The sequence below is a fragment of the Cygnus atratus genome, chromosome 5 (assembly GCF_013377495.2).
Source record: "Cygnus atratus isolate AKBS03 ecotype Queensland, Australia chromosome 5, CAtr_DNAZoo_HiC_assembly, whole genome shotgun sequence".
NCBI classification, from domain to species: Eukaryota; Metazoa; Chordata; class Aves; order Anseriformes; family Anatidae; genus Cygnus; species Cygnus atratus.
Genome location: NC_066366.1, coordinates 29,375,640 through 29,387,599, shown reverse-complemented (window position 1 = coordinate 29,387,599; position 11,960 = coordinate 29,375,640). Strand labels below are relative to the sequence as shown.

The following is an 11,960-nucleotide window of genomic DNA, read 5'->3' as shown; positions in this document are numbered from 1 at the left end:
ATTAAAGACTATCACGTGCCATTAAAGACTGTATCATGTGCCAGGTTTTCATGGTTTCCTTCTGCATTCAGAGTTCAGGATAGATGGTGCTTTTCTGTTCAATACTTTGTTTTCTGCCACTGTTTAATTGTGTTTATTTATGCACATTATTTTTTGCACATTAAGCAAATCCTGCTTTGAAGAGGGAATTATTAATCTCCTCGTGACACTCACCACCCCAGCATCATTATGTTTTTTTGAGATGTTAATACGTTTATTTTCACAAACCACTCTCAGTTAAGGGACCTGATATCACCCCCCCATTTCAGAGATGCAGCCTCGAGGCACAGAGATTACAAATATCTCATTTTAAAATGAGATGGATTTCAGAGAACTCAACTTCTCAGAGTACAGAGAATTATAAAACATGCAAAGTATGACAACTATAACTTTATTTGCAGTGGGTGCTCAGCACATCTATAAGTCAGTTCCCTGGTGTGTGTCTCCAACAGATGACGAATGCAATTACTGGACAATTGTAAAAGTTAGAGCTTTGTTAATAGAAGGTAAGACTATATCACTGGTAAGAATAGAGTCTAGCTCTCTAAGGCAGCATTATTTTGCCTTACCTATTTATCTTGTCACTTTCTGTAATGTTCACTTAGTACTTCGACATCTTGCAACTTTGGAAATTGGTAAAACAAATGATCTGCAGGCAGCTCTCCTTCACAAAAAACAATTTCAGTATATTTGCAAGTCATACATCAACTCCAACATATTGAACAAGACAGAAATCTTGAGGGGGGGAGGAATGTTTGTGTGATTCAGTCCATCTCATAATGCATCTGTACAAGAGGATCAGATAAAGAGCAAATAAGCAGCCTCAGTTCTGTTTTGTCCCGTGTTCAGTTTTGGGTCCCTCAGTACAAAAAGGACATCAAGGCCCTGGAGCGTGGGCTACAAAGGGCTACAAAGCTGATGAAGGGCCTGAAACACAAGTCCTGTGAGGAATGGCTGAGGGAACTGGGGGTGTTTAGTCTGGAGAAGAGGAGGCTCAGGGGAGACCTCATTGCTCTCTACAGCTACCTGAAAGGAAGCTGTGGGGAGCTGGGGGTCGGCCTCTTCTCGCAGATAGCCAGTGATAGGACTAGAGGGAATGGCCTCAAGCTGTGCCAGGGGAGGTTCAGGTTGGAAACGAGGAGACGTTTCTTCTCAGAAAGAGCAGTCAGGCATTGGAACGGGTTGCCCAGGGAGGCGGTGGAGTCACTGTCCCTGGGGGTGTTCAAGGAAAGGTTGGACGTGGTGTTTAGGGACATGCTTTAGTGGGTGACATTGGAAATAGGATGATGGTTGATGACCAGAGGATCTTGAAGGTCTTTTCCAACCTTTTATATGATTCTATGATGTTCTTCCACCTGCTGAATTTCGCTCTTCACCCTGTAACACCCGATAGCCCTTAGGATGGAAATGCGAGGCAACAAAATGCAGGGCAGGAGCTATTCCAGTGCTGTCACCTCCAGACAACATCACCCTGACACCCTCAGCAGCGAACCGCGCCGGCAGTGCCGTGACACCCCTTGGGCAGCCGCGGGCCGCGTCCCCTCCTCGTGGCGGCCTCCAGCCCCACCTGAGGCCACAGCCGGGTTGCCCGCCGCCACCACCGCCATCACCGCCCGGCCTGGCGGGGCGCTCGTCCCGCGGCCGCTGCCCGGCGCCGCTCTGCGCCGCTTCCGGGCCTCGCTGGGGGGCGGCGCCATGGCGGCCGTGGATGTGAGAGGTGCGGAGGGGACGGGGGGATAGGGGGGAGGTCTGGGGGATCGGTGGGGAAAGCCGTGGAACCCTTGCGGAACGGGAAGGGTGTGGGTGGGGGTTCCGGCATGGGGACACAAAGAGAGCGCTCTGGAGAAGGGGAGGTTGAAATGTAAAAGAAAGGTTTCGTCCTAGGCAAAGCGCGGGTAAATTGCTCAGGAGTTGGGAATTTGGGTTGGAAAGGGGGTGCGAGGGCATCAGAAAGGGAAACGGTCTTCTCCGTAAGACCGTCACGTTCACCGCCACTATCTCCGTGAGACTATTTTGGAGTCACTCCAAAAGCCTGCGTGTGGTGAAGTTTGGAGAAGGACCAGGAGCAGACATCCAGGGAAAGCTTGTGAGAGGTTAAATTTGATAATGCTGCGGAGGTTTCCTGCTTTTTTTTTTTTTTTTTTTTTTCCTTCAAATTCCTACTTAATAGCTTGTGCGGTCCTGTTTGCTGCTCTGACTGCCGCGTGTGAGAGCTGCTGGCTGCTGTGTAGGCAGTCAGTGGCTGGAGCTCTGCAGTGAGCCACTGGTTGGTTTGAGGACCTGCTCTCACAGTTCATGTGTTTTAAGGTCCCTCAAAGTCGTTTATTGTATATAAGTCAGTACATTTAGTAGAGCCTACAGCATACTTTTTCAAACTAGCAAGCTATTTTACCATTCCTGTCAATTTGTCAAAGCCAATTGGTGGGCAACCCAACCAAGACCAGTCTGGCTGGGTCTGAGAGCAGTTATGATTTTTGGCATTGAGTACGTGTGGTATCTGAGCCTTAGAGCCCACCCTTATATTCAGTTTTACGACACATTGATCGGTCTGTATCTGTCGTTGTGAGCTCATCTGAGATTCCTTTTGAGAGCAGTCCATGCAAGCAAGAAGAATATTTGAAATTTGGTATGAGGATGTATTATGGCAAGAATGTAAGTGCTTAAGGCTTTGATTTTGTTGGGAAGGAAAGTTTGTCTTATGGTTTTAAATTCCATTTAAGATAATCAATGCTACCACAGCTTAAGTGCTTAATAAAGGGTCTTAATGCAACGTTACTGAGATTCCTTTTTTTTTTTTTAATAGTGAGGAGAGATAATGGTGTATGTGAAAAAAACATGAATGCCTCCTGTTCAGTGAAGTAGTTAGGCTGGCAGTTCACAGGTTGACAAGGCAAAATGATGTATTTGTCGTTATCTATACTGCATTTTTTTCCTGGTTTGTAGGGCAGGTAGTGTTACTTTAATAGCTGCTCCTCAGAGGAGCTGCTAACAGTATATGAGCTGACATTTTGGAACTGATCTGGCCATCCTTGAACGTGCAGAGTTCTTGCAGAAGTAAAATATTCACGATGGAGTTTTGAGTAGGGTGTTAGGATTGGGAGGTAATGCATGAAAGTGAAGGAATGGTTCCTGTGAGAAGGGAGTTTCCATTCGTTATTCAGTCTGTGGTGGCTTCTCATCACTTATGTTTTGTTGTTTTTTAATTCTAAGCAATGCATGCCTTTGTTGCCTGCTTTCTCATGTCTTGTGAATTGCTTGCTGTTACCAGAATTTAAATAGCTGAATTTCAGAGTGTCTTTTCAGGGTGCCTTTCAGGGTGCCTCGTGGATCTTCAGTGTTAGCAGATTTGTTGACTATAGAACCAGTTGTTGACTCTGGTTTCTTTGGTCTGTCTTTAACTTTGCCAATTCAAGTGCTGAGGAACATAATTCTGCTGTAGTGTGATCGTAAAATTCAAGGACTTAAATTCAGATGTCCCCGCATATGTAGAAACTTACCTGGCATGTAACGATTTCCATGTTACAGAGTATATTTCACTTATAAAGCTTGCTTTTTCTAAATGATTGTGAATACCTGCATAGTTAGATTTCTGTAAACCCCACTGAGATATGGAGTAAGTAATTTGCCACGGTGTATTTGGCAAATTACCGTGCAATCTGTTGTTTGTGAATGCTGGGAAACATGGGACCAAAGTTAGCATCTTTTTTTCTGTTGTGTTGTTTTTTTGGTTTGTTATAGATTTCACCAGCATCAAACATAACCATTCTTGAAACATAATGGTATCAGATGCTGTGATATCGCAGAGATTTATTTTAATAGCATAACATTGTAGAAATGTTAACACCACCACTATTTTGTTTCATTATATAGATCTCTGTAATGTTTTACTTTTCAGTACCATGGTTTAGGGCTTGGAAACTATTTTTTCTCAGAAATAAACTGTTTTAAATGTTACCAGGCTCAGATTGTGTAATGTTTCTCACTTTTTTCCCGCAGTAACAGATTCTAGCTGAGTTCAGTAAATTCAGCTTACCAAAGATCTAGGTTTCATCAGTGCCTTTATTATTCTCTTTACTCAGCAAATGCTGTGGTTCCTAAAATAAATTTATATGATACTCCTAAGTAGGTTTAGTGTGATATTATATGCAATGTATGTTAACCAACTCCTACCAACATATGCATGCACGTGTTCACATGGATGTGTGCACACACCTTGCTCCCATTCTTGAGACATCAAAGGCATACCAGCAGCTAGTAGTGAAGGAAAGCAAAATGCAATAATTAAATGACTATATTTCTGTTGTATACATAGAGCAGAACTGCAGAAGGCATAAAGGATACCAGTTATGATTTGAACTCTGAAATGTATTTTTAATTAGAACTGGCTTGTGTGGGGCTGTGTTCCACCTGCTGTAATCATCAGCTGGTGGCAATTTACTCTTGGAGATGTTTGCTGTGTTCCTGGCTGCTTTGGTACTCATTGTAGGTTTCTCTTCCCAGATAACCTCTTAGGAATTTCCTGGGTGGACAGTTCCTGGATTCCAATCCTAAACAATGGGAGTGTGTTGGACTACTTCTCGGAGCGAAGTAACCCATTCTACGACCGAACGTGTAATAATGAAGTTGTCAAAATGCAGCGAATGACCTTGGACCATCTGAAGTAAGTTGCAATTTGGAACTGCTTCCCACTAGTGTCCTTTGTCCCTCCATCCAGAGGCCTTGATAGTTGAATGAAAGCATGCTGGAAACCTCCTGTTCTGTGCTTTGTAGTCCCACTGCTTGCCAGGGAGACCAGCTTTTTTAATTAGAGTACTTAGATGCCTTCTACTTCCTCTCATGCCATCGTGCCATTTCAAGGAGTATTGGGTGTGAAGGATTCTAGCTATATCCTGAGATTCTAGTAAATCACCTTTTAGAAATTTCTAATTAGGAAAGCTGTCTTCTTTCATTGTCCCAGCTCAACAGAAACTGGGCAATGGTAATGTCTTTAAGCGTTTTTTCTACGGTCAATAGGGTTTATGTTAGGGGATACTTTGCATTCATAAGTAGTTTGTGATTCCATGTCCCACTGGCTCCGTGCCATAATTAGTACAGAATTCCTCCAAGGAGCTGGCTTTTTAGTACAGATAATAAAAGTATTGAGCGTTGTAAATAAACTGATCACAGATGGTTGTGTAATGGGATTGCAGCATGTGCAAGTTAACTTTCTTTGCAGTTTCCCATCTGCTATGCTGAGCACAAGTGAGATATTTGCGAACTATTTAAAGACTACAATGTGATAAGGAGTGTGCAAGCTGAGCTAAAGTTCATTGGTAAAGCCACTTGTGTTTGGATGTGCTTGCAGAGAGGCTTTCAAGTGAGAGACACAGATGGTCACATCAAACACTGGTCCTTTGTTTCTGTGTTTTAAATGACATCTTTGTGCTAATAGATTGTGTCATCTTTCTTGCTCGTTATTTGTCTGCTAATGTGTTCAGCTCGGATGTGTCAGGTGTTGCAATTCCCTTTTTATATGCAGGTAGGTTTTAATAGCTAGCTCAGGAAATCCTGTGCCTTTATTTACTGAGCATTATCAATAAGCTTCCAAAGCATGACAGCTTTATCCCTGTACTGCCAGGCCCTTGATAGCTCTTCACATCCCACAGATTTTGCTTTGAGAAAGATTTTTATTTTGGTTGTTTCTATTTCAGCCAGATGGTTGGAGTGGAGTACATTCTTCTTCATGCTCAAGAGCCTATTCTCTTCATTATCCGAAAGCAGCAAAGGCAATCTCCAACACAAGGTAAGGTCACTCGTTTCTTGCCACCCTTGAGAAGGCCAGTCAGTTAATCCCTTTTATCTGTTTCTAATTTGTTTGAGCACTTCTGGCTCCTCTTTTCTGTCCTTATCTTAAATCTAAGTAGAAGGTTAGGAAGCTTTGTATCGGAGGTGGGGTAGAGGTATTATGTCTAGCAGGGTGACCTCTGGTGTGTTCAGAGCAGGGATTGCCATCTTGTGGTGAAATCTGAAGAGTGCACTGAGAAGGGCTGCCTTGCGGTGTAGGTGTTCATACCATGTCCTATTTACATATTTGGCTAGCCAGGATTTTTTGTTTTATTTAAATATGAGGCTAATTATATCATTAGTTTAATTAGAGCTAATCATCTGAAGTGGCTAGTATGTGTTTTTTTTTATTTTTGTGGGAGAAGAGCTGTGATTTCCATTGGTTAGGTAGAGGGATCATTAATGCTTCTGTTTGTGTCATTTTTTCATTCTGCACTATTTCCGCCTTCAGCTGTAGTTTGGGTTGGCTGCTGAGTAGGATCTTGTCAGTGGAAGATGACCTTCCTGAAAAATGACCATGAGATGCTCCAGATACTTGTTGTGATTGTGCTTCTGAGACCTGAGTATTTTTGAAATCATTAGACCTTTCCAAGTTCTGAATGAAATACCTTTGGTTTTTCTCCCCTTTGCAGGCAGCTGGATTCAGTATTCCTTTTTAACCTTAAATTTGTTAGTTGTGCATGTGCAATTAATTAAAAAAGCAAACACATTTCAATGGTTTTTGAAATGTCTTCTCTGTTTACTCCATACACATGTAAAATACTTCAGGTTATTTCAGAGTAAGCCTTACAGAAAAGAAGAGCAGGGTTAATGCTAGTTATTTTCTAACTTTCTTTTTAGTGACTTAGACTCTAAACTTGCGTTTTGTTCTTGTATAGGACTTTGAGTTGTCTAGCAATGCTTCTTATTTGCATGTATCAGGTAACGGCCTCTTAACATTGTAATTCTGTACTGAAAAAGAACATATGTGATTCCTCCTGTAGTGGATTTTCCAGTTGTTTCTTTAATAAAGGTTTTGAATCTAGCTTTCAAAAGGTGCGTATGGAAATGTCACACACCCCTTAATTTCCTGTTTAGACACTTCTTAAATCGAGAGTAGATTTGTGGCTTCCACAACAGGGGTGTTCAGACTTCTGCTGTAGTACTAATGTGCATATGGTGGAACTTAACTGGGACTTCAGTAATGTTTTTCCCATTGTGATTGTACAGTTTGTGCTAGACACCTTGTTTGAATCACATAGTTCCCTGGCTCAAATGTTACCCATATGTTTTATTGTGGTACAAATAGTAGTGTATTTGAGACATGGGAAACTAAATTGTAATGAGTTCACAGCTAGTGTTGAGTAATCAGGGAGGACTAGTGCAGGTCTGTCTTAGGATTTCTGTGTGTTTAAATAAAATACTTTTTTCAAAATCTTTGAGCCAAGACTTTGCCCATTTGAAGTGGTTAAAGTTTTTTGGAAAAAAAATTCAGACCCAATGATTAGGGAGAGTTGTCTGTCCAGGAAAGTAGGCTGCTTGGGTACAGAGCTGTGAGATGGAAAAGCTGCTGTTCTGTGTCTTTCACCACTTCTAAGGAAATGCTGAGAAGGAACTCCTCTTTCTTTTTAGAAGTGGGTACTGGCTGAAATATGCACCCAGTTGCCTTGGTCTGTTAATTAGGGCAGGTGTCCAGGTTTCGTAAAATGCAAGTACTGGAGGAATTGGGTCCTGTCAGTAAAAAGGTTGTGACAGAATGAGTTAAAGCAGATGGAGGGACCAGAACAGACATGTGCACAGGCAAGAGTCTTGGGAATGGGAAGCGGGCAGCATCATGATAGCTTCTCAACTGAAGAATGCTTGGCAGAACGTTATGGAGACAATTGAGATGTTTCTCTGCACCGCAGCTCTAATGAACAAGAATTTTTGGTCCGTTAATAGAGGTTGTTCCAAGCCTGATTTAGCAAATGGCTGCTTTGGAAGATTGTGGGTTTCTTCTTCTTCTTCTTCTTTTTTTTTTTTTTTTTTTTTTTGGCAGAGTGCTACTAACTTAGAAAGGCATGCTGTGTACATGCTTAACAGCCATTGGACTTGGGAAATTTAGCTAACAAGATTGCGCAGGTTGTAGAAAGCTGACCCCAGAAGAATGAGATTTTTCGTTGTTGTGGGTTTCCGCCAGTAGCAGAGACTGATGGAACTACTTCTAGTGCAATTCCAGTGCATTAGCTCTGAAAATCCCAACTCTTGCAAGATCAATTATCTGCTTGCAATAGGAGAGGACTTAAATCTGATGCTTTTCTCTCTGTAAAGCAGATGTTGGGTTTTTCCCCTTATCACCTTTGGGAAGGGTTCAAATAAAGCACCTTTGAGGAAAGACTTAGAAGACGAAACTTGTTGGTGAAATGGATGTTGCAATTTCAGCTGTTACTACTGAAATCCAACAAATACACGGTCTTCAGCCAGAGCTTTAAACTGATCCTGCATATCTTTTTTTTTTTCTCCCCACAGTTATTCCATTGGCTGACTACTACATTATTGCTGGAGTGATTTATCAGGCACCTGATCTAGGGTCTGTCATTAATTCCAGAGTTGTAAGTGTTCTGTACATTTGATATATCAGTTTTTATCTGCTTTTATTTTTGATCGTTCCCTAGGCTTTTTCAATCCTTCCTTCACTGTACTACAGTATTCTCTCCCCCCTCTCTTCTCCCCTAAATAGTATGCAATAAGTTAAAGCAAATGCCACTGGGTAATATAGTGTGTATTCTGCGTGGAAATGTAAGATTTTGGAATAGTGCAGTGTGGTCCAGAAGGCAGGATACATTCCTTAAGGACTAAGGGATTAGAATAACTGAAGGTAGACAATTGTCAGAACATGAGGTTCAAACAATCAAAAGAAAAATTAAGTGACAAATAAATTTGAAAGAGTAATTAAACATGTTGAACTTCAGATATTCATGTTAAAGTAATGTGAAATTTCTCTTTAAATTTCACTCAAGTTTGTTTTAATTTCTTCTTTTGTCCTGGTAAACTGCTGGTTTTGCCAGTTTTTATCTGTAAGTTAAGAAAAAAAGACACCAACCTCAGTCGTACAAGATCCTGTTACAAGGATTACATTCTTGGTCCGAAACTAGCTGTCCCAAGTTTCTTTCTCAGAACAGAAATGAATATAGAATACTGATTTTAAAATCTATACATAAAAAAATCATACTGTATTTTCTTCCTAAATTTTGAAGACTGCCTTATATTGTCTTGTTCTGAAAGCTCACTGCAGTGCATGGAATTCAGTCTGCTTTTGAAGAAGCAATGTCCTACTGTCGCTATCACCCATCAAAAGGCTATTGGTGGCACTTCAAAGATCAAGAGGAGCGAGGTATGATTCCTGGTTGCTCCTGTGTGCCTTGGGAGAGAGGGAGGATAATACAGGGAAGGTGAGAAGGAAGAGTTTGAGGCAATGCATGGTGGTGGTGTAGGGATGAAGTTAAGTGCATGTTCTGTATGAAGGGTAAGTTGGTGCTCCCTGCCAGGTGGAAGGAATCTTGCTATTCTGTGCTCGTGTGGATAGGCATTGAGGCATGGGTGGGAGGTGACAATGGTGAGCTATCTGTCAAGAAAATGAACCCAACTTCAACCCACTGGGAGCCATAATATGCTTTCAGAAGCCAAACCATTTTGTTTTGAGGTAAAAAATCATTCTTAACCCGTCTTCCACAAAAAAAAGGCAGCATATGTCAAAGAGAAAAATGGAGATGAAGTTCAGAGGAGAGACACATACCGATTTGTCGTACAACAGAGTTGCTAAGAGAACAGAACTTCTAATGTAGCTTCCTCTTATATCTTTATACTTGTAGAGAAAGCTAAACCAAAAGCCAAGAAGAAAGAAGAACCAAGTTCTATTTTCCAAAGGCAACGGGTAGATGCTTTGCTTCTAGACCTAAGACAAAAGTTTCCACCCAGATTTGTTCAGGTATGACACTTAAAAGCCGTGGTATTACTGTAACTTACTCTGAACTTAATGTAGTCATAAGTACTTGAACAGCTGAAACTGACAGCGGGAATCTTCGTGGCTTTCTGTGATGGTAACGCAAGCTAGGTAATAAATTTGACAAGGAAGCCTTTGATTTGTGTGTGGGATTCCCCTCTGTAATTACAGGAGTTACCAAGACCTTGGCAAAACTGTGAGGGCAAATTTTATTGTACGCATTCCTTATCTATTTATAGAAGGTCTGTTTTTGTCAGCTATCAGATTTCGCTGCTGCTTCCAGTTTCCTGCTTTGTGAGCTGAATCAATCCACCACAGCTATTGTGTTTTAGTTACTCCGTTGTTCTGGATGCCCATTAATCAGCATGGAAATTCTCAGCATTCTGTGAGGCTGTTGTGATTACCTCTGGTAATCTCTAATAGCCCTTTGTTCTAACAAGTCTTCTGGTTGGGAGCAATGAAAATGATTTTTACAAAACTTGGAAAATTGTTTGCTCTTCAGATACTGGGAAGGACGGGCTAACAGAACATATTTTGATTTAGTTCTTTTCAGCTGTCAGGGGAAAAACAATGTAAAAAAAAAATGAATATTGATGTTTAAAAAAATTGATTTTGTTTAAAGTGTATTTAGTGGTGTGTTCAACAGCCCTCCCTTCTACTCTCAACTCGTGTGTAACAGGACATTGCTTGGTGTCTATTCTTAAGCGAATACTAGGAAGGGTCAAGAACTATGACTTTGATTCCGCTGATCTGTTGTTTTTTTCTTCCTCCACAGCAAAAGCCTGGAGAAAAACCTATCCCAGGTAAACTTCTAATATTACCACAAGATTATTTTAAAAAAAAAAAAAGGCTATATGTAGCAGTGTCTTTCAGTTGCTCAGTGAGCTCCTCACGATTTCTACTGAGGTGCTTAGGGATTCTGGCATGGCCCCGCTGTGCAAAGTACTAGGTAAGAGCAGAGCTCTCTGCGGCAGCCGGGGTGAAATTGAAGAAATGAGTATTCTGCTCCCTGTCTTGAAAATGTCTTGCCCTTTTCATCTGTACAAACTGTATTGCCTACCAGTCCAAACGCAGGAAATGGTCTTTGAAAGCAGCAGGTAGGGAAAGGGTAAAAGAGGGAAGGAATAGTTTGGTTAGTCTGGCATCCTAGTGATTTTAGCAAAGTGCTACAAGCTTAGGAAAGCATGTGAAGGCTTTTAGGTGATCTTAAGCAACCTCAAAACAGGAAAAGCATGAACTAGATCTCTTCAATACATTCCACTTTTAAAAATCTTTGTAGGTATGAGTTTAGTCCATGGTTGTTCTTAAGCCTTTGTAATTAATTTTGTCCCTCTGAAATCAACAATATTTTTTAAGTACTCTGAAGAATATTTTAGGAATGGAAATTGGAGGTTTAACACTGTTTTGCTGTTACTTCTTAAGTGGATCAAATCAAGAAGGAACCAGAACCAGTCCCTGAAGCTGTCAAGCAAGAGGAAAAAGAGACTGTAAAGAATGCTCAGCAGAGTGCTAGCGCTAAAGGACCACCTGAAAAACGGATGAGACTCCAGTGAAGGGAGAAGTTGTTACACGTCTGGATTAGTAGCTGGAAAACAGCAGATTCCTGCTCCCCTATCTTCATATTTAAGCTCTTCAACTAAGACTGACAATTCAGGGATTGAAGTCCCTGTAACAGCTTTTTCTGTAGAAGCCTGTCACAAAAATGTTAATGGCAGGATGCAAGTTGCCTCAAAGAAGGTGTTTTCAGTTTTTGTCTAATTTTGAATGTTGACTCCTGGGAATGGGTCTTACAGGGATGTATTTTGCGGTCTCCTGAAAGCTACAAACCCCTTCATCCCTTGTGTCTTGGTTTCCTATGTAAAAAGAAAAAACTTTTATTAAAAAAATCTGAATTCTCAGCAAATAAAATCTTGGCTGCTACAATGCCTTTCTTAAATACTTTGTTAGTAGCAAATATGCCATATGTGCTGGCATTATTATTTTTTTTTTTCCTGGATATCAGAATATATCATGCTATTTTGAGGAAGGCAAGTTCAACTAAAAGATTTAGGCTGTCCGCTATAAATTGCAGTGCCTTTAGTGTGCTTGGGATAAAGATCGGAAATTTGATAGCTGGAGACTCAAGTCCATGTTATTA

General features: G+C 41.1%; 1 protein-coding gene across 1 annotated transcript; it reads left to right on the top strand.

The window, feature by feature from the left end:
* The first annotated feature begins 1,694 nt into the window (after positions 1-1,694).
* Positions 1,695-11,746, top strand: MED6 (mediator complex subunit 6). The gene is made up of 8 exons (XM_035539975.2): positions 1,695-1,756; positions 4,540-4,699; positions 5,730-5,821; positions 8,350-8,432; positions 9,106-9,214; positions 9,693-9,808; positions 10,599-10,626; positions 11,246-11,746. The coding sequence occupies exons 1-8, from the start codon at positions 1,735-1,737 to the stop codon at positions 11,374-11,376; spliced, it is 741 nt and encodes a 246-aa protein (XP_035395868.1). The 5' UTR covers positions 1,695-1,734; the 3' UTR covers positions 11,377-11,746.
* The last annotated feature ends 214 nt before the right edge of the window (positions 11,747-11,960 follow it).